The sequence below is a fragment of the Corylus avellana genome, chromosome ca9 (assembly GCF_901000735.1).
Source record: "Corylus avellana chromosome ca9, CavTom2PMs-1.0".
In the NCBI taxonomy this organism is placed as follows: domain Eukaryota; kingdom Viridiplantae; phylum Streptophyta; class Magnoliopsida; order Fagales; family Betulaceae; genus Corylus; species Corylus avellana.
Window position 1 is genome coordinate 22,415,927 of NC_081549.1, and position 21,676 is coordinate 22,437,602.

Genomic DNA, 21,676 nt, shown 5'->3' on the forward strand with positions numbered 1-21,676 from the left:
TTTCTAACTTGAAGAGAGTTTTGACAAGAACGTAGTAGTTCAACTCTTTGAATATATATATATATATCAACTCCAATTATAATATTACACTATAAGTATGATGGTAAACAATTGCTCAGACTTAGTTTGTATAAGTTCCAACTCGTGCTCGATTCTTTTAATAAATAAGTTGAGCTTAAACAATAATTTTGACTCAAATATTAAACGAGCCAAACTTGTATGCTTTCTTTGGCTCAGTTTTGGCCTGTGTAAATGTAATGATATAAAAAGATGTCAATGTATTTAGCTTCATTCACTCACTATTTTTGTTGTATATTACACTTTACTCTCCCTCAACCATTCCCTCCTTTACACTTACACATCTAAGGGTGCGTTTTGGTATTGCGATTTAATAAACAAAAAGTACGATTTTAAACTAAATCGTAAAAAATTGACTGTTGTTTTCAAAAAATAGCTCAATCGGTTGGGATCACGCCTAATAAAGCGGAGGCCACTAGTTTGAATCCTCTTCCCCCCTCTCGTATGGACATGTAAAAAAAAAATAATAAAAAAAATTGATTGTTTGGAATTGCGTTTTAAAAATTGTAATTTGAAAACATAGGTAATGAGGTGTTTTTTTGAAAAAGCATAATTTTAAATACCAAATCAAAATTTTGTTAAACGCTTAATTGAGTTTTTAAAAATCACTTTTCAAATCACATATTTTAAAATTACTATTTTTAAATTGCACTTTTTAAAATCGCAAACTCATGACCATAAATTATGACTTACTGCAACATGTGGCGTTTTAAAATGCTAGCATGTATCATTTTAACTTAAATTTTGCGTTTAAAATTAAAAGACACATTTAAGTGAAACAATGCTATTTCCAATTAAAAACACGTAGATTATAATAATTGAACTAGTATAAGTAGCGTAGGTTAAAACATCACATTCTACTTCGGATTCGACTTCCATGTGGTAGTGAAAAACAGGGTCGTTTTGGGCAATTAAAAAATAGTTTTTTTTAAACAAATAATATAAAATTCATTAAATATAAAAAATTATAAAAAAATCAATAATTAAAAATAAAAATCATTAAAAAACTAAAAAAATAAAAAAAGAAAGAAGAATCAAAATCAAAGGGGTGCCCTTGAGGCTCAAAAGGCCAAAAAAAAAAAAAAAAACACCCTCAAAGGACATGGGGTGGTTTGTCCACCCCCAGACCGGCCTTGGAGCCACCTCCATGGCCAAAATGGGGTGGCCGGCTACCCCGGCCACCCCCCTTGCCAACCGGCCACCTCATTTTTTTTGTTTTAGTTTTTTAATTATTATTTATTTATTTAAGTTTTAATGAATTTTTTATTATTAGTTTTTTAAACCTAGTTTTTAACGTGCCCAAAACGGTACCGTTTTTCACTACCGCATGGATGCGGTAGTGAAGTCGGATCCTTCTACTTCCCCCAAATCTCTTTCTTCTATACATTCTACTTCTCCCAAATCTCTGTACGCTTCTTCTTCCATAGTGTTTTGGATTTCAGATATTTGGTTCACATTCAATTTATTTGAAATTTCCTACAGATATTCCTACTGATATTGTATACGCAGTTCCTACATCTACAAGAGCCAGTCCAACGTCGTCTTTGTCAACAAGGTTTCGACTCTCGCTCTTTCTTTATATTATGATTAGAACTACAATTATCCATCTTCCATATTTTCTATATTTTTTTGGAAGATCTGTTTGCTTGAAAATGGGGTTCTGATTATTTCTTTCCCCATGAGATTGATGGTCTTTGATTTTTAAAAACTATTCCTCTGTTTTACAATTCTCTGTCCCTCTCAGGTATGTATTCGGTAATTCTCATCTTTGGTCAGTTTAATTCTTTTCCACCATATGATTTCTCTTTTCAAATAACCCTAGATCCTTCTGTCCAGACGTGGTTGGTTTAGGATTACACCATTAATGTTTGTAAGTATTGAATATAGGTGATTGGTATATGCGTGGAGGTTTTTTCATTCTACTTCTTTAATTTTAATTTGGTTTCTTTACTTTGTTTTGTATCATTATTTTCATAATGTTTGTGTACTATTTTCTTAATAAATTTGCTTGATACATATATGATTATACTCTTTAGTTGAAATAGGATGTTAACAATATATTTTGTTTGTATTCCATTGCATTATTTTATTATAATATTTAGTTTCTTTATTTTTACAAATAAATAATAATATAGAATTCAAAAACATGCTTTTTTTTAAGTCTTTTGGTGTTGGAACATTCAAGTTTGAGTAGTTTGATTGAGTGTGTTACTGAGTCCCATGTCAAGTGATAGTGACAAGAGTGTAGGATTAATATAACATTCTTAAGCCTAAACTCATTGAGTTCCGCTTTAGGATTAAGGTATTGTTTTAACATATTTAAGACTCTCTTTAAAGAAGTTTTCATATACTTATGTTTAATAAAGTGTATGTAGTTCATTTGGTTTGCAAAAAAGTTGATTTTAATAAACTTAAGACATTTTTTGTCAATCTCAATTACATTTGTTTTCCTGATTTATTTTGCTTATATAACACGGTTCTCATCCAATGGTTGTAATGGTTCCCAGAGAAAACAATAGAGGATATGTGCCTCAAGGAGGATTTAAATGTGATGGTTTGTAACTTTTTGCAGACTGTGCAGTTCATGTTCCTGTGTAGTTTTTTACATTAAAGAGCATCTCAATTCTTAGCAAGAGAAGCGAAGAGTCATGGCGAGCTACGACCTCACGCCGCGGATCGCGCCGCACTTGGATCGGCACCTGGTGTTCCCGATATTGGAGTTTCTCCAGGAGCGCCATCTTCACGAGGACGAGCAGATCCTCAGCTCAAAGATTGAGCTTCTGAACAAGACCAATATGGTCGACTACGCCATGGATATCCACAAGAGTCTCTATCATGCTGAAGAGGTGCCCCAAGGTATTTTCCTGTTTTTCTTTATAATAATTATTGGTATCCATCTGCATCTGCATATGGGTATGTGGCTCTTAGAGGTTTGTGTTTCTGTGTGTGATTTCAATGTGCGTAGATATGGTGGAGAGGAGGATGGAGGTGGTGGGGAGGCTCAAGGCGCTGGAGGAGGCGGCGGCTCCGCTTGTCGCTTTTTTGCAGAACCCAAATGCCGTTCAGGAGCTAAGAGCTGACAAGCAGTACAATCTTCAAATGCTCAGTGAGCGATACCAGGTCTAATTGATTGTGGGTTTAACGTTCTTAGTAGTTTTGGATTCAATGGGATATTCGGTTATATGTGGTCTTGGTATTAACATTTGGGTCTGATTGAATTTTTTTTTATTTTGTGTGTAATTGAAGTGAGTTGACAAGTGTTGCGTTGTGTATGTTGTAATTTTAGTACTTATGCGCAAAATGCAATGAGAGATAGCGGTGAACTGTTGTGAAAATAACCAAAGATCTTTTAGATGCGTTGTATGTTAAGTTTGACACCTAGAAGTCTAGAACCTCTTATGCTTATATATATATATATATATTTTGATTAGTCCCACTTCTGCCTGAATTTTAACTTATGGGTGATAATTCTTTCTTACCAGATTGGAACAGAGCAGATAGAGGCCTTATATCAGTATGCTAAATTTCAGTTTGAATGTGGAAACTACTCTGGTGCTGCTGACTATCTATATCAGTATAGGGCCTTATGCACAAATAGTGAGAGGAGTTTGAGTGCATTATGGGGAAAGCTTGCAGCTGAGATTTTGATGCAAAACTGGGATATTGCTCTTGAAGAGCTTAATCGATTGAAAGAAATTATTGACTCAAAGGTTTTTTTTTTTTTTTCTTCCATATTCCCCTTGTTCATGGTATGCACTCAATTTTTTTAATGTTTCAGCAAAGATATGTTTAGCAATGATGATTTTGTCTTTTGCAGAATTTTGCATCACCAATGAATCAGGTGCAAAGTAGAATATGGTTAATGCATTGGAGTCTTTTCATCTTTTTCAACCATGACAATGGAAGAACACTGATCATTGACCTGTTTAATCAGGATAAGTATGCCTTCTGGACTTGTCAATTTCTATTTTATTTAGCTGGTTTTGAAATTCTGCTTGCTTTATATTACCCGACTCTAATTTTCTTAAATACTACCTCTGCCAGTCCCCCAAACTTTGAACTTTGAAGACTGTCCATATCCTAATAATTCAATCATCACACTGGCTCTTTATAAATGTAATAGCCTATTATTTTCTCAATCCTTATCATCGTTTGTTTGTAATTCATAAAACAAGTCTGTTATTTTGTTGGTTATATTCTTGCTTTCTCTAGTCTTTCTTTTGGATTTGCTAGTTTTTTCCAGTTAGACAATTTGGGATCACAATGATTGGAAAAGAAAAAAATAGAGTACTGGCTTTGCTTTAGAATATAGTTGTTTCTCTTCAATCTTTTCTTCCATCTTATTATGATTTATTTGACATTTGTACTTCCTCCTTAATACATGTCTAGTTTATAGTGGAATATTAACTTGTGAAAAATATGGGGTTTGAGCAGTTGGACCTTTATAAGTACCTTGCTCTTTTTCTTTTGGTTCACATTGCTTGACAGTCATAAGTGGAGAACCAACAAATATGATTTCACCTAGGATGTTGCCTGCTTGGTCAAGGATAATCTTTGTCGTTAGTTTTACGCTTCCCAACTGAGAGCTTCCTAACATGCACATTTTGCATCGACTGATGCTTAAGAACTTATGCTTTTTGTTTGAATTTCATATTCCACCCTCTGCATATTTGGCGACTTCTTTTGTTGTATATCTGCTAAATTCAGATTTTTTCATTAAGCCCAATCTTAAGAATATGGGATGTTCTTATGTCAGGTACCTTAATGCCATTCAAACAACTGCTCCCCATCTTTTACGCTACTTAGCCACTGCATTCATTGTCAACAAAAGGAGGAGACCTCAATTCAAAGAATTTATAAAGGTTATTCAGCAAGAGCAACACTCTTACAAAGATCCCATTACAGAATTTTTAGCATGTGTGTATGTCAATTATGACTTTGATGGGGCTCAAAAGAAGATGAAGGAGTGTGAAGAAGTAAGTTTCCTATACCTCAATTTTCTAGAAAAGAAAAAGAAAGAAGGTGTTTCCCATACCTTGAGTGGCTGGGTTTGCCCAATGAGAACGGAAGAATGCAATTTTTTATTTCTGGTGTTTATTTGGGACTTCCAGCCCTTTTTTTGTGTGGATATTTTTAATTTTCTGAAGGTGTCCCGTGGAAGTATGCTTGGTTAAAAATCTTCTTTTCAGTGTACCTGTATTGCTACTTAAAAGCAGTTAGTTGTAAGACTAATGCTACTCTTTCAAATTCTCAAAACATTTCTCAAAGTTAATCTTATTTATACTGTCAGATCACGTTTTGACTTCTGAACTGATTTTTCATAATTGAAGTTGTAAAATGTTTATGAACAAAAAGTTTGCAAGAATAGCATCACTCTAGTAGTAATACCAAGAATAGCATCTCATGTCCCTTCCCTTGAATAGCATTACTTGGTAAAATTTTAGTTATAGCCTAGGTTTTAAATTATGCTAACCCATTATATATGACGATGTAGGTAATATTGAATGATCCCTTCCTTGGCAAACGAGTTGAAGAAGGAAGCTTTTCTACTGTACCACTACGAGATGAATTCCTTGAAAATGCTCGCCTATTTATCTTTGAGACCTACTGCAGAATACATCAGCGAATTGACATGGGGTATGTACCTGCTCTTTGATAATATTGTATTTTGCAGTATCATATGTGGAAATATGAACATTTTTACATTAAAATTTTTTTTTTAATTGTTTGTGGGGAAGGGGTTTGAAATCTATCCCAGCAATCTTGCTTCTTCCATTTTTTGTTGATGTCTTGTGTTTATCTTTCACACAATTGTTGATGGATTTTGCAATTCACTTTCAAATCAAGTTTAGAGAAATGAAAATGTAAAATATGAGTGATGAATCTATAAACTGAAACACTTTAACTCTATGTCAAAAAGTTCACTTCCAAATTAGATTTCGGGAAATGATAATATACATATGGTCTGAGCATTGAGTTATTTAAACACATCAAACCTATGTTGAGCTCCTCTTTCGAGATGACTTTAAAATGAACTTTGACTGTAGAATTTGCTCGATGTGTTTATTTATTTGTATCACAAATTAGAATTGCGACATTAATGGCTTATCACCACTGAAGCTCTGTTTTAAGTGGTTAAAAGTATGATGAAGGTGTTTATGGTTGGCTTACTTTGTAAAGATGTCTGAAATTGTCAGTCTTCTTCTTTCATTTTGTGGGATTACTGAATCCATCATCAAGAGCATATCAATTGGGTTGAATTTGAATTGAGTTTTGCTTTTGTGGCAGAGTGCTTGCTGAGAAATTGAATTTGAATTACGAGGAGGCTGAGAGATGGATTGTGAATCTGATCCGGGGCTCAAAGCTTGATGCCAAGATTGATTCACACTTGGGAACTGTCATTATGGAACCCAATCATCCCAACGTGTATGTGCTAGATATTTAAAATTTATACATAATTATCCTTAATGTAGCATTTTCTTATATTTTTTCACTCAAATTTGTTCCCTCATCATTCTTCCTTGACCTGCCTCTTAAATTAATTTTCACTTCCCAGGTATGAGCAGTTAATAGACCACACGAAGGCGCTTTCAGGACGTACTTACAAGTTGGTCAGTCAACTTCTGGAACATGCACAGGCACAGCCTGCACGTTAAGTTTGGCAGTGAGGTTTATAAGAAGTTGTTCACCTACATTTCCCTAGTTATTCAGAATTTCTTTCATTTGGGTTGAGTGAAAGATTCAAATTCCCCAGTGTTAGCGACTAGATTATCAATTTTGTTCCCAAGGCTTGTTGTTGTTAACTTGTTCAGATTTGAAGAGAAGTTACTCTTTTTCTTTACTTTCTACAGTTATGACAATGGCAAACTTCCTGACTTAATTTTCTGCCCGCAAAATCTTTGCAAGAAACGTATAAACTTTGGCAAGCATAATTCACATTCTGTTCTTATGAGTAGATAGTAGATAAAATTACATTGATCTACGATAATGTTTCACGAAATTACTTTTTTTTGTTGGTATTTTTTTGGTGATAATTTGGATAGAAGTTGATCTCATGCAGTAGTGAGAGAGTTTCGAGACCAGCCGTGGCCTCAAAAGCAAAAAGAGTGACTGAAAACATCAATTGGTTCACAATATCGGTTTAGAGCAAAAACCCGTAGTGTTACGTCCATCAGCTTCTCTTCTTCTGCTTAAATAAAAAACATTATTTTGTCTACCTTTACCTTTGGACAACCACTGTAACAAAATGTTCTTTATTCTATTTTATTTATTTATTTATTATTGTTTATCCTTCTCCCCGTCCTTTTGCTTCTCTGTTCCGGACGTCCCCACACACACACTGATTATGCAAAAGGTTTGACTTTTGAGATTTTTCGTGCTCTTCAGAAACCACGAGACTTAGTTTAGTTAAATTTTTCATTATTAACAATAATGAGTTTACAATGACTCTTCTATATAAATATTTAGAGATTATCACTTTATTAAGAATATATACTTTCTGAGATTAAACATAATTCATTTATCTAAAAGTGGATTTCAACAAGAACAAAAAAAGATTTCTAACAATTGGAGAGGAAATTTAACAATCGACACCAATCAATACATAGATCTCATCGTTAGGAACAACATATTAAAATTTCATCAAGATCGGTTAGGCGATTTTTTTTTTTAATTAATTAATTTATTTTTCCTCTCTCCCTGTGCCACCGTTTTTTTTTTTTTTCTTTTTTTTTTCCTTTCACTTTGCGACACATGCTCTTAAGATAAGACAAATCAAAGAAGGTGCCCAAAAGCTTATATATACACATGCGTGTCTTTTAAAAAAGATATGTGGTTGATTTCTTACATAGGAGGGACCACCCAACATATGTTACAATTCTAAGTGTCTTACATTAATTAGTTAAGTATACTTTAACCATGTATACATAAGCTCTTGGGCACCCTCTTTGATTTGCCTTATCTTAAGAGCATATGATTCTCACGTTCATTTTAAAAATGCATGTAAGACAGTCTATTAAAAATAGATGTCAAAATTAAAAATGCATGTAAATATCGAAATGCTCTAAGAATAAATGTTAGTTTAATAGAGTGGATTGAAATAATTTCCTTCTATTCAATTTAAAGGAAAACTTTGTCCCTTTCCAATCCCGGCCCGATTCATACCAAAAAAAAAAAAAAAATTTTGTAATTTGTAGAGAGATATCTACGGTTTCACTAAATACTTAGGGCGATACTAGTGAGTAAAGGAATAGTGTAACATAATGCCAACCTTTTCCTCAAGGATATCAAACAAATATTCCTATGAAATTTTGGAGAGAGAGATTATCAAATTGTAAGAACACCAAAAAGAAGACATAGATTAATCGAGACAACGAGGTGTTGACTCATCGTTTTTGAGGACTATGGAAACTTGTATTCAAGCAGGAACTTGGTATATATGTATATTTTAGTTATTTTGACTCACAGACTTTAAAATATAACTTAAGACAGATTATATATAGACATCTTTGTCCAAATTTAGATGGAGGAGCCTCGCTCAGAAAAGATGGAGGGGCTTCACATCTTAGACATTGCGTGATCCATTGCATCTACAAGGAAATCTACAACCAAAAGATAAAGCATATTTAGCGGGACTAGTGGCAAAGAAAAAAGGCCATCAAAATAAATAATTCAGAAACATGGTGCCAATACCATAAAAATATCTCGCGAAGCTGACATGGTAAGGTCTAATAGTCATTGATTTATTTATTTTTTATTTTTTTAACAAAGACTGATCCAATAATTACTAGACCTTGTCACGCCAGCTTTATGAGATGTTTGTGTAATACCTAGGCTCCTAGCATTACTCTAAAGGAAAAGTACATTTATCCCCTTCTAACTACCGAGCAATTTGCAATTTTTAATTTCCTCCGAACCTTCAATTTGTGCAATGTCCACCTTTTGCGCAAAAATGACAATAATACCCTTGATAAAAAAAATTTTAAGAAGGAAAAAAAATTAATTTTTCCTGAATTTTTTTTCTTAATTTTTATCATTTTTGCGCAAAAAGGAGATATTGCAACTCCAATGTTGGTTTTGGGGGACATTGCACAAATTGGAAGTTCATGAATCATTGCAAATTGTTTGATAGTGGGAGAGGAGTAAATGTACTTGGAATGACATGTCAGTGATTTGGTTTGGTTGTCAAGATGTTAAAAGGAGGAGTACCTGCATCTTCCTTGGTGAAGCAGAGGGGAGGTGTGATTCTAAATACATTTCCATGGTATCCTCCTTTCCCAATCAGCACTCCCAATTCTATAAAATGAACAGAGTTGTATTAGTACGTAGCTAGAGAAATAAGCTTAAGGTATAGCTGAAGGGAGAAATGCAGACCTTTCATCTGGTCCATTATGTGCAGAGTTTCAGCCTTTGCAGGAGTTTTCTGCTGGCGATCAGTGACAAGTTCAACTCCTAGCATAAGTCCTCTTCCCCTCACATCCCCAATAACTGCAGATGTCAACATATTACAACAGAAAGGATGATGAATTGTATGCATATACAAAAATGAATGAGGAAAATTTACTTTCATATTTATCCTTGAGTGCATTTAGTCTTTCTTTCACGTATGACCCAACAACAAGAGCGTTCTCCTGAAGATTTTCTTTCTCAATGACTCTCAGAACTGCCAATCCTGCGGCAGTACATACTGGATTCCCACCAAAGGTGTTGAAGTACAAGCGGCGACTCAAAACCTCTGCAATCTCAGGAGTGGTTACCACCGCCCCAAGGGGAATGCCATTTCCAATGCCCTGAAGAACCAGAGAAGAAAATCAGTCTTTTTTTTTTTTTTCATTTAAGTGAATGAATGATTTCTGGAATCTTCAATATTTAATGCATTTTAAGCACTAACCGGGAATTCAAACCAGCCTATATATTACTTGAAAATCATATGTCCAGCCAACGTAATACAAACATTCACAGAAGGATTGATCATTCACAGAAGGATTGATCATTGCAAGTCATTAATGCAACCCTAGCAAACTGCCAGGTGAGGCTTATAACAAAAACAAAGATGTGCTTTCATATTGGATAAAACTTAAAATAATGTTACTCTTCACACTTATTTATCACATTTATTTTACATCGGTTGAGATGATGTATTTTAAGTAGCTTTTATGTCTGCCACTTAAGAAAGAATAATGTTATTCTTCACACCTATTTATCACACGTCATGTCACACCGGTTGACATAACGTTTTTTAAGTGGTTTACACTTTTTTTTAAGTCCTTTAAAATACGTCATGTCAGCTAGTGTGACATGGGTGTAATAAATAGGTGAAAGGTGTAGCATTATTTTTTTATTTTTTATTTTTTTTAAAAAGTCACTTAAAACGTGTCACATTAGCTAATGTGAAATGAGTGCAATAAATATGTGTGAAGATTAGCATTACTATAGAACTTATCAAACTCCAAAAATCTTTCAAAGATGGCAAGCTGACTTCTGGTAACAATATAATGTTACTTATCTAAAAAGAAGACTTCTATGGTACTGTGCCAGAGAGTTTTTATGGACATCTCCAAAACCAAAATAAATAAAGAAAGAGGGTAAAAAAAACCTTTGCCATTGTCACAATGTCAGGCACCACACCTTGGGTCTCAAAACCCCAGAAGTGGCTCCCTGTGCGAGCGAACCCAGACTGAACCTCATCAGCAATACAAAGGCCTCCTGCTTTCTTTATACCGCTATAAACAGGAGGCAAATAACCAGGGGCCAGTTCTACAATCCCTCCCACTCCCTGTCATAAATGAGAAAGATGTAAAGAAGGATTACGTGTAATGTCAATAGGAGAGGGATTAAACGATTCGAGTTAAATTATGTGCCTGAATTGCTTCAGATACAAAAGCAGCAACATTGCCAGAAGTTCCAAAGTCAATCAGATCCTGCACATCTTTTGCATACTTCTCTCCATCTGTACCAAAAACTCCTCTGTATGGGTCCGGATTCAAGGCATGATGAACTCCACCCTGTTGGACAAAGCGATAAGAATGAGTACAGTATAATGCTAGTTAAAAAATAAAAATTATGGGCAATATGAAAACTTTGGGATAAAATTGGTCGAATTACAAAAATTTGGAAGCTTTGGGGGGGGGGGTGCATTGCAAAAATTAAAATATTGGAGGTCGAATTGAAAATCGCCCCAAATTTTGCGGATATAAAGTGGAATTTTTCCAAAAAAATAAGTGGCATTTTTTATACATTTTGGTAGTTTGAGGGGCTACTTTAGTATTTTTTAAACATTGGGGGCTATATTGCAAACAATTGGTAGTTTCAAGGGCTTTTTTACATTTTTTCCTTAAATTAAACTTCCCCATGCAAGTAATAAAAGAGATATTGCATAACATTTCATGTCTCCAGGCTTAAGAATTTCTTCCAAACCTTTTGACACTATTAAAATGTATGTATTTCTCACATATTTAAAATATATGACAATTTTATAAATTGAATTAGAAAAAATTGCTCCAACTAAGTGTGGATAAATACTCTTGTCGTTTCATGATCATTATTCGTCACTGATTAAGTGTTAAATGCTCCTCATAAAGTTCTGATTTTACTTGCTTACATGTATGAATTGATTGATGTGAAACCCGTGACCTACTTTTGTTTTGTTTTCTACTATAAATCCTTCACTCTAGTAGAAAGCATTAATCCCCGTCACAGTCAAACAAAAAAAAATTGAGATGGAGACATGACAAGTGCTGATTTGACATCTTTGTTATTTAAGGTGAACTTCCTTCGAATGCCACCACATTATTGATCATGATCATGATCATGATGACAAATTCACCATTGTTATCATGCTTGCCTCAATAGCTTCAATGTCCAATTGGAGTGAGTTTTAGGATTGTTGAAAACGTCAAATGGGATGGCCTTGCTCCAAAAGCTGGCTATCCCTATAGTATATGCCTCCTCACCCTCCACGATGGGACCTTTTCCCATAGTGGACGATGAGTCATATGAAGATGATGAATGGAAGTAAAGTAATGGTAAAAATTACACTTATTATTTCATCATTATTATCCTATTCTAATTATGCGTTCTTAAGGGAGGGAAAGAAGATGCATGAAGGCTGAGGAATTTTACCTGCACAACATTATATTTCCAAATGCTCTGACCTGTGGCTCCCATTGTCCCAGCTGCGTTTCCATGGTAACCATTTCTCAGCGATATTATGTCTTGGGACCCTGTATACAACTTGGCTATCAGTATCGCCAACTCGTTTGCCTCCGTCCCAGAATTCGTAAAGAACACCACCTACGAATATGGTCATAAATTCTTTAATCAAAACATCATTTTGCCTGAAACTAATCTAAAAAAAAATCCAATAATTAGCTGATAAAATCAAAAAGGTGTTTTTGGTTATTGGGATTGATTTTTTGTAAGTAAAATAATTTCACAGGAGTAAGCAAAGACAACACAAGTACACAACCAAAGTACACAGAATGAATATACAAAGATAAAACAGCCAACAAATAAAAAAAATGGTATTGAAAATTTGTTTGGTAAATTATATATATATATATATATATCATAATGGGACCGTTTGTCTTGGTATACAATTAGAGGAATAATGGTATTTTTCATGTCTTACGGTTAAAATGGCATATTTTAAGTAATTTCTTATATCAATCATTTAAAAAAAAAAAAAAAAACAAAAGCAAAAAATAAAATAAGTTTTATAACACGACACACATGCAATTATATACGTGTCAACGTGAGAGGGTATGTCCGCAACCTTGGACGTACTCGTTTGAGCTTTGGAACATTTACGCACCTTGAGGTCACCGGGCAACTTGGAGGCGAGGGCCTCGGCGAAATCAGCGATGGCGGAGTTGAGGTAGAGGACGGTGGAGTGTTGCAGGCGCTTCGTTTGGTTGACAATTGCCTCGACCACATCCGGGTGGCAGTGCCCGCAGCACACCGTAGCGATCCCCCCAAAAGCGTCCAAATATCTACGCCCCTCGTCGTCGAACAAGTACTGCCTCTTTCCATCCACCACGTTCAACTGCATAATACAAAAATCACGAGTTTATTCTCATGGACCCCCACTCTAACCAATCAAACGGTGTCTACTCTAAATGTTTTCCTTCACTTTTAGAAAATATTTCACCCAAAAAAAGGTGAACCGCACGATCTTTGACAATCAACAATTATACTGGGAATTAATTCACAGAAAACGACAAAATGAGGATGATAAATGATCAAGTGTGACGCGGACTCACGGCTTTGCTGTATGAGTGTAACAAAGAAGGGCTGAGATACGTCTTGCGCTTGGCCAAGATCTCGGCGGCGGAGGGCCCGTTGTAAGGTGGAGGAGAGTAATCGAAGGGGGGCATTTTGGGAGGAGAAACGACATTTTCTTGGACAGGGTTCTCCTTCTGGGCTACCTGAGAGAGCCAGCGCTGCGCGATCAGAGAACTTCTCCCCGATAATACCCTTCTCGCTGTAACTCCCTGCATATTTGTTTCTTCTTCGTTGCCCCTCTCTCTCTCAAATCGATTCCTCTTTTCTCGTTATTTGGTTTTAGAGTTAGATTCCGAAAATGCAGGTGTGTAGTGGAGCTAAACGATAGCCAAGCCCGGAGGGTATTTATAGGAACCTGGAGGGAGATACTGACCAATGCTGACGTGTACGAGGTTGATTGGTTAATTAAGTTAAAGAACCAAGTGATTTTTTCATCCCAATATACTGACCAATGATGACGTGTACGAGGTTGATTGGTTAATTAAGTTCTAGAACCAAGTGATTTTTTCATCCCTCTACACGATAATAATATTGTTTGAGTAATGCTGCCATCACATTTTTATTGATTACGCTATTGCTAATGAATAAGTCTTAATTAACTTTTGGGTTGTCCTTTGTAAATAAAGAAATTACAAAAATTAGTTGAAAATGCACGCGAAACATTGTTAATAATTATACAATAAAAATATAGTTTCTAGCAGCATTACTTTTACAATATTTTATATGAAAATTATCAAAAGTCATGAGCGATGATAAAGATGCTCCAAATAAGGTATTAATTAAGTGTTAATTTTCACTTTTAATTGGTTTGGTGGATTGTTAGCAATGGGATTGAGTTTATTGACATTTTAAATTCGGTTGAATTTAATTTTAGTTGAAACTGAACTCATTCAAATTTAAAACGCTTGTCTCAATTTGAACTAAATCCAAACCAAAGCTGTCTAACCTAAAGTTGGCATCAACTTGAGGGAACGTACTTCTTGAGTTTTTGAGAAGCCAAGAAGAGTGTCGTTTGTTAAGTTTCTTTTCTTCTATTGAATTTTTAAGCATTTGATGTGAAATGTCCTTATAATATTATGTAAATTTGAACCCTTTTTACAATGACCCCATGCTTTGAAAAGCAGAATTTATAATTCTTGTGATTTTTTATGTTTACCCTGTAAATTTAAGATCTCTCCACATCTCTACTCATTTTTCTAATATAAGGTTTATGGTTAGTTAATTTTTAACCAAAGCATAATTAGTTGTAAAAACAAATTGATTGCAGAGTCACACACTACCCGTAGTTATCTACTTTTCTTGGCTGTATCGCCAAATAGGGATAAGTTAAACTATTAAATTCTGAGAGTGCTTGTATATTTATATTCATTTCTTTTACATGTAGTAATTAGAATTGTTAAATTATTTCTTTTTTCAAAAGTTTATGCTAAAAAAAAAAAAAGAAAAAAAAAAAGAGTGAATTTAATTATTTAATTTATATTTTAAGTAAAAATATTAAACTATGGAGCCAAGATTCAAAATCAAGACTTCTATACTTCGATACTAAGCTAAATCAATACTTATCTAAAAAGCTTAAACTGATAAAAAAAAAATGAACTTAATCATTTAATTAATATTTAACAAGAATTGTTAGGGGGGGGGGGGGCAACATGTTTAAAATTTTTATTTTTTTGGGGACCACTTTATGGCTTACGGTATCTAAGCCCCCCACGCCTTCAGGTGATTTCGCTCCGGTTACAAGCTTGTAATTTGTAGATAAGAAGAATATGATAGACCATTGTTATCTTTAGAGCAATTGAATATTGATATATATATATTTATATTGAGTACTTTGAGGGATGAATAATGCTGCTCTTTACACATATTTCACATTAGCTGACTTGACGTATTTTAAGTTGCTTCCCCTGTTTGCTACTTGAAAAAACAAACGCAAATGAAAAGGGATTAGCTTTTCAAAAAAGTTATCCCAAATGCCAAGTAGGGAGATTAATAACTTGAATTAATGTTAAAAATATATCTTAAAAAAGGGGTTGCTTGTTTCGCGAGAAAGGCAACTAATACATAAGCTCATGCATATACCATGCCTTACGTTTCGGGATTCTTGCCAATGGCTGGTGACTGTGCATGGCTTTTTCTTCTTCTTTTTTTTTTTTTTTTTTTTTTTTTTTTTTTTTTTTTTTTTTTTTTTTTTTTTTTTTTAAATATGTGCTTACATGACGTGGATTCTTGTCTTCTTGGATTAAAACGATGTCAATGGCTGGTGACTGTGCATGGCGTGTACCATCAATCCTTCTTGCTTAGTTGTTATTGAGGTCTAATCCACCATCCAAAAAAGAGAATATGGAGGAATAAAATATTAGTGCCGTTAGGGCTTAGGAGTACTATAAATCCCTTACAAATTGACATGACAATTCATGCAACACTTATCACATCAACCACTAAAATGTACATTGACATGTAACATTCTACATGGCACTTCCCACATTTACAAACTAACTCGTCAATCAACATGATACTGACCATGCCAGCCAAAAAGTTGTAGATCTAAATTAGACTTTCAAGGAAAAAATTGAAAAGAAAGAAGTTGCACCCTAAAATCCCGTCAGATGACACTACTCAACCTCATGAACGTGGTCGTGATTTTAGCTTTTAGCGATAAAAAATAAGTATGAATGGTGAGCAGAGAAGGAAGAGCCACTCTGCAAGTCTAATGGTGGTTAATGGCCTTTTGGCTTAATGTGGAATTATGGGTCACCTCCAATAATGTTATGGAGATTCCACAAAGGAGATTAGCCAATAACTGAAACCCTAATAATATACACTCAGAACTGATGATAATGCATGTACCTGGTTTATAATATGGGGTAGATGAAAACTACATAATGGCCTCTAATGTACCTAACCATTTTTTGGAACCAGTTCGAGGTGGGTTTTCAAGTTGAGCTAAAGCTACCTTTAATGGGGCACGTTAAAGTTTGTTTTTGCTGGTTAACTATTAGCCATAAATAAATAAATAATAATAATAAAAACTTTAAGCAAAGCAGAAAGAAATCAAATCAACTAAAAGCCCTGGACACCATTAATTAGGGCTACTATGGCGATAATGCAACGAAACTATAATCATTCCAAAAGATAATCACGAATATAATGACCAACTGGAAATAGAAGTGTAACGCAATTCGGCTTTGGAATTGGACCCGTTGACGGGATTGGCACACATGTATTTTGTGTCCTGTTATGGGATATGTGTCTCAATTCCAATTGATCTAGTTCCAATTGAAAATAAACTCAAACCAAACCAAACCCCACAAAAATAAGTAATAAAATAACTTTCAACATCCGGAATTAGTCAATAACACCTTTATGTGTTTGCCGTGTAGGATTCCCCATTCCTCTCCCACGTTAGAGTTTGTTTTTGCTGGTTAACTATTAGCCATAAATAATAATAATAATAATAATAATAATTTTTTTTTTAAAAAAAAAAAAAACTTTTAAATAAAGCAGATGGAAATCAAATCAACTAGAAGCACTGGACACCGTTAATTAGGGTTACCATGGCGATAATGCAACGAAACTATAATCATTCCAATAGATAATCACGAATATAATGACCAAGTGGAAACGGAAGTGTAACGCAATTCGGCTTTGGAATTGGACCCGTTGACGGTATTGCCACACGTGTACTTTGTGTCCTGTTATGGGATATGTGTCTCAATTCGACCGGATCTAGTTCCAATTGAAAGTAAACTCAAACCAAACCAAACCCCACAAAAATAAGTAATAAAGTAACTTTCAACATCCGAAATTAGTCAGATGACACCTTTATGTGTTTGCCGTGTAGGATTCCCCATTCCTCTGATTTTGTTTTGAAATATGAAGGGTAGAGAAGGGAGGATACTGAAGAACCATAGGAAATTAAGATAGAGATCGATCAATGATAAAGCTGATCATCCATATCGTTTCCACCAATGCAAACCTCGATAACAACCAATCAAATGGTCAGAAAATTGAACGTTTTGGATGATCTAATCTAACTGCATACAGACGACCACGTGGATTGGCAAACGACAGGTTCTACCTACATATGATATTGGGGCCGATACTACAATTAAAGTATCTTATCTTCCTCACCCAGTTTTGTATGGTTCTGATAGCTTATCCTGCTTTCTGACGTGTTAAACAATATAAAATATGTTGCCATAATGTGGAACACTAATTAAGATGCCCACAACAGGAAGCACACGCAAGTGAGAGAACCTACTAAATTGTTCTGCTTGGGAGTATCAAAAAACTTTTTTATATTAAATTGCAGAAAAAGAAATAAGAGGGACAATCAAATAGTTGCAGCACCAACCAAAGCATCTAGATTTTAACGTCAAGAAGCAAAAATGACACGAGCAAAAATGACACAAGAAATTTAGAAATAAGATGATTATTGCCTTGTGGATTAATCTATCATTATATAATTATATTTCAGCAAATAATCGCCCTGATCTGGACAAATTTGGGTTTGTCGTGTAAATGTGCACAGTGCAGCTTTACCACATTCATTGTATCTATTCTACATAAAGTTCATAATATGGACACAAAAAGCAGATGGGCTCCATCGGCTCCACAATAATGAACTCCAAGAATAAATAAATGGTTAAGTCTAACGATTCATAGTGACATCAATGGGTCAAAATCATAATCAAGTATAATATAAACTATGATGGACTGTGATGCTAAAATACCTAACAAGGATTGATGCAATTCTAGCAAATGCCTGACCTGTGGTATGATTGAAAGGTTCCTCAAAACTGTCTGAAGGTAAGGTTCAGACGGCCAGGACAAAGACCAGTTTCTTCCAGCAAGGCCTTAGGTGCTGACTTTCGTATAATGGATGGAACACCATGAAATATATGTCTAGATTTACCACCAAAAATCAAAACATCTCCTGATTCCAGAACAACTCTCTCTGCCTCTTCCACATTCCTCTGATCTCCATACAGGAATTCCGCTGAATCGCCAACAGATAAGGAGACAACGGGCAATCCCTTAGAGAGGCTCTTGCTGCTTTCATCACGATCCTATATATATTATTCAAGATGAGTGCATCTAACTTCTTTAAACAATTTACAACAAAAAGTATAGCACTCTTCATGGTAGTTCTCAAGGAGATAATGCGTGCTAATTAAAAAAGCCAGAAGCTGTTAAGGCAAATTCGAACAGTACACATGAACATTCACTTCAAAACCGTTCTTTCTTCCTAAGATGTGATAAGTAGAACCTAATCTCCACTAGAGCCTAGTTTTTCAAACAATTCTTTTAGTAAACTAATCCATTAACTATTTTAATATGCCTAATCCAAAAGTTTACACAAGAAAGTCCAGAACCATGAGCCTACACACTTGTTTCAACACGGGTCACTTTTTACAAGTGAAAGTTTTGATAGATGGAGAGAAATGACATGTATTTTCAAATGTTTATTCCTTGATGTGTGAGTGAAAATTACCTTGGAGTAAGCACTTGGAAATACATGTAACATTTTTCATAGATAGATGGATAGATGGATGGATGGATGGATGCTTATCTCCATGAATTTTTTGTCTTTAAATATCATGTAATGCTTTGATGTATAAGAAAGTCCCGCCTTTTCAAGCTACCCACATTAATGAGTAAAAAGGAAGTATATTTGAAATAAGGAGTTAAGTCTCACACATGGTAGCTCAGTACTGACCTGGTGGAGACCAAGTTTCCCGCTGGTAGTATAGAAGTTGACAATGCATATGTTTGGAGACATTGAGGGTAGTATGTCTTCTACATTGCTTACACTGCATTCTTTCTTTACAAGGGCATGTGCATCTTGAATTGCTCTTTTAACCAAAAGACTAAATTCATGAGGAATCCGAGGTGGCTCACTGCCATCAAAATGCCGCCGATCTTCATATTTTTTCGTCTGAGGATCCCAGTCCATACCAAGACACATCATCTGCAGATGAAGTTTTCCTCCACCTTGGAAACCCGGCTGATAAAATCCGCCTGGGCCAAGACCAAGATCTCGACAATTCTTTACCATTTTGACCTGAAACAAGAGTGGTATGAGTACAACTATCTCAAGCATACAGGATTAGTAACACCAAGCAACAAACTTTTTACAAAGAAGTACAAAAAGACAATATGCTAGTTAGCTAGCTGCCATCTCAGCTTAAACCTGTTGTGTTTGACTAGTATTTGCAACATTAAGGAATACATGTAGTACTCAATTTTAAGGAATTTGGCAACCTGTTCGCTGAGGGTGATGTATTGTTTGAGTAGAACCATCCCAGGCCTCAGTATCCTCTGTTTTGTCCCTTCCACTTTAATGTGCCCCATTTCATTCCAGTTCTCTCTGTTCTTCCCATTCAAAGAACCTGTGTATTTGGCACCACTTCTACTTCCAGATAGGCATATATCAAATGGTTTGACTTTAGGCAAACCCTTCAAACTATCTGAAAACTTGTTTCGTTCATGCTGGAGTCTTTCGCCATCACCATGTTTGCGCTTCTTCCCAAAATGATGAGGCACAAATGACCTATCCTCCTGACTTGTCAAGTTCGCTTCCTATGTAGATGAGGAATACAATGTGTAACAACCACGTTGTGATTAACTATAGCTGAAAAAATAAATAAATAAATAAAAAACTACAATCAATTTTCCAATTTCATAATGTTATATGAAACAAAGACAGCCAAGCAATCACCCTTTCATTTTATTTCAAGAAAAATTATCCTTTTTTTTTTTTTTTTTTTTTTTTTTTGAAATCAAGTTGACAATCTTCATTAGAACATATCAAATTTAGAGTATAATACTCTAAACCACAAGAGCAAACTGCTCTAAGATAGTAGTGTCTAGGATACATGATGGAATTTCTTCCATCCACACCCTATCCATCACTTCCCTAACTGCTTCCTTTGCTAACCCAGGAGCTACATTATTTTGAATCCTTTTCACATGCTTAATTTCCCAGCTTCGAAAAGAACCCAAACTACAATCAATTTTCCAATTTCATAATGTTATATGAAACAAAGACAGCCAAGCAATCACTCTTTCATTTTAATTCAAGAAAAATTATCTATTTAGTCCCTGGCATTTGCAATTATACATCTTAAAATCTCCTAGATAAGCGATGTGTCCAAAATGTAAACCGTTAGATGCACATATGAATCAAGGTCACAATCAATTGCCGATTGACATGTGGCATGGCGGATGATTCTGCCTACTCTATAATTATAGTTTTACTCCAAAATTTAAAAAAATAAATAAATAACATGTGATGGGTGCACCCCACATCAAATAATAACTATAGAGAACTATATGGTAAACCAATATCCTACTTTTATCCCATTATTTTATAGGTGACAGGTGTAGTAGCCCTTCGATCAATCATTGTTAAAATAATAATAATAAATTTAAAAAAAAAATCAAATGATTATTAGACCCTGGCAAGTTAGCATAGTTGGATATAAGTGAGCATTATTCATAACCATAATAACTAAACATTGATATAACATATTGGACCTGAAAATACAAACAATGCCTTTTGATCAAGGTGGCCCCTTAACATCTAATATTAATAACTCGCTTAAAGACCTTCAAGTATTTAGCTCCCAACAATTGCAAATTCTTTAGAGCATTATGCTCTAGTTTGTTTCTTTTGTTTGAGGAAATGAAATTATCACTTTGTTCAAAAAAATAAATAAATAAATAAATAATTGGCCTATTTGTTTGACATTAAATATTTAAACTAAAACAACCTTGACATTTTCCCATATGAATGAAGATGAATTTGTTGGTTCAAAAAAAAAACTAAAACAACCTAGTTTACAAGAAACATCTTCAAATTTGTTTTAGAGTAAGCGTACTCACATGGACATAAAGAGGAATTGCGGAATTGCCACTAGGGCTTGAATCTCGTCCTCGCGAACAATTCGCGCCGCTGTTTCTACATTCCACGTTGTCTCCCAGCGACGAGAACCGCAGGGAAACTTGGCGGGGAACGAACCGCTCCGTGTTGAACGGACACCGACGACAAAGATAGTGATGATACCTCGACGACACGATGGTTGTACGGTTGAGAAGCATCCTATGGCGATGCGACACCGTTTTATCACACGAATCAAGTATGATAATCGGGACGCGTTCTTGTCTCTATACTGCCTATTCGTGAAAGCGACAGGCGATTTGTTCGTGTTTCGGTTTCGGATGCGGCCACTAAAGTGCGCCGTTGGTGAGGTCTCGGCTCAACGAGGTCGACTGGTCGAGGAATAGGGATAGGAGACTGAGACCGGAACCGGCG

General features: G+C 35.0%; 4 protein-coding genes across 6 annotated transcripts in view; 1 reads left to right on the forward strand and 3 right to left on the reverse strand.

Moving 5' to 3' along the window:
- Window positions 1-1,503, reverse strand: part of LOC132162503 (alanine--glyoxylate aminotransferase 2 homolog 3, mitochondrial-like) — a 4,656-nt gene extending 3,153 nt beyond the window's left edge. Inside the window, exon 1 of the mRNA XM_059572738.1 lies at window positions 1,464-1,503. Coding sequence (XP_059428721.1) covers window positions 1,464-1,503 — 40 coding nt within the window. The remainder of the gene's footprint in view (window positions 1-1,463) is intronic.
- LOC132161666 (eukaryotic translation initiation factor 3 subunit E-like) lies at window positions 1,406-7,014 on the forward strand. Of its 2 annotated transcripts, XM_059571837.1 has the most exons (10): window positions 1,406-1,485; window positions 1,588-1,633; window positions 2,651-2,934; window positions 3,044-3,198; window positions 3,561-3,788; window positions 3,896-4,017; window positions 4,835-5,054; window positions 5,573-5,715; window positions 6,367-6,504; window positions 6,635-7,014. In XM_059571837.1, exons 3-10 carry the CDS (start codon window positions 2,727-2,729, stop codon window positions 6,732-6,734), a joined length of 1,314 nt encoding a protein of 437 aa, XP_059427820.1. In that variant the 5' UTR covers window positions 1,406-1,485; window positions 1,588-1,633; window positions 2,651-2,726; the 3' UTR covers window positions 6,735-7,014. The 2 variants fall into 2 exon arrangements, with proteins under 2 accessions (XP_059427820.1, XP_059427819.1); XM_059571836.1 differs by lacking the exon at window positions 1,406-1,485 and having other exon boundaries at window positions 1,492-1,633.
- Window positions 7,015-8,488: 1,474 nt separating this feature from the next.
- LOC132191367 (alanine--glyoxylate aminotransferase 2 homolog 3, mitochondrial-like) lies at window positions 8,489-13,662 on the reverse strand. The gene is made up of 9 exons (XM_059606335.1): window positions 13,338-13,662; window positions 12,890-13,120; window positions 12,199-12,369; window positions 10,938-11,081; window positions 10,673-10,852; window positions 9,641-9,866; window positions 9,451-9,564; window positions 9,286-9,372; window positions 8,489-8,678 (listed from the first exon to the last, which is right to left on the reverse strand). The coding sequence occupies exons 1-9, from the start codon at window positions 13,572-13,574 to the stop codon at window positions 8,635-8,637; spliced, it is 1,434 nt and encodes a 477-aa protein (XP_059462318.1). The 5' UTR covers window positions 13,575-13,662; the 3' UTR covers window positions 8,489-8,634.
- A 3,282-nt stretch (window positions 13,663-16,944) lies between these two features.
- Window positions 16,945-21,676, reverse strand: LOC132192161 (uncharacterized). Of its 2 annotated transcripts, XM_059607414.1 has the most exons (5): window positions 21,247-21,676; window positions 19,624-19,941; window positions 19,079-19,423; window positions 18,130-18,428; window positions 16,945-17,335 (listed from the first exon to the last, which is right to left on the reverse strand). In XM_059607414.1, the coding sequence occupies exons 1-4, from the start codon at window positions 21,460-21,462 to the stop codon at window positions 18,153-18,155; spliced, it is 1,155 nt and encodes a 384-aa protein (XP_059463397.1). In that variant the 5' UTR covers window positions 21,463-21,676; the 3' UTR covers window positions 16,945-17,335; window positions 18,130-18,152. The 2 variants fall into 2 exon arrangements, with proteins under 2 accessions (XP_059463397.1, XP_059463396.1); XM_059607413.1 differs by lacking the exon at window positions 16,945-17,335 and having other exon boundaries at window positions 17,971-18,428.

Bases quoted from the DNA above. Each gene is read 5' to 3' on its own strand.
- LOC132161666 (XM_059571837.1), top strand. From the start codon at position 2,727: ATGGCGAGCTACGACCTCACGCCGCGGATCGCGCCGCACTTGGATCGG. The intron at 2,935-3,043 runs GTATTTTCCTGT...CAATGTGCGTAG, and splicing joins TGCTGAAGAGGTGCCCCAAG to ATATGGTGGAGAGGAGGATG. The intron at 4,018-4,834 runs GTATGCCTTCTG...TTCTTATGTCAG, and splicing joins GACCTGTTTAATCAGGATAA to GTACCTTAATGCCATTCAAA.
- LOC132192161 (XM_059607414.1), bottom strand. From the start codon at position 21,462: ATGCTTCTCAACCGTACAACCATCGTGTCGTCGAGGTATCATCACTAT. The intron at 19,942-21,246 runs GTGAGTACGCTT...TCATCTACATAG, and splicing joins CAATTCCTCTTTATGTCCAT to GAAGCGAACTTGACAAGTCA. The intron at 19,424-19,623 runs GTTGCCAAATTC...CTCTTGTTTCAG, and splicing joins ACATCACCCTCAGCGAACAG to GTCAAAATGGTAAAGAATTG.
- LOC132191367 (XM_059606335.1), bottom strand. From the start codon at position 13,574: ATGCAGGGAGTTACAGCGAGAAGGGTATTATCGGGGAGAAGTTCTCTG. The intron at 13,121-13,337 runs GTGAGTCCGCGT...TGTATTATGCAG, and splicing joins TACACTCATACAGCAAAGCC to TTGAACGTGGTGGATGGAAA. The intron at 12,370-12,889 runs GTGCGTAAATGT...CCATATTCGTAG, and splicing joins AGTTGCCCGGTGACCTCAAG to GTGGTGTTCTTTACGAATTC.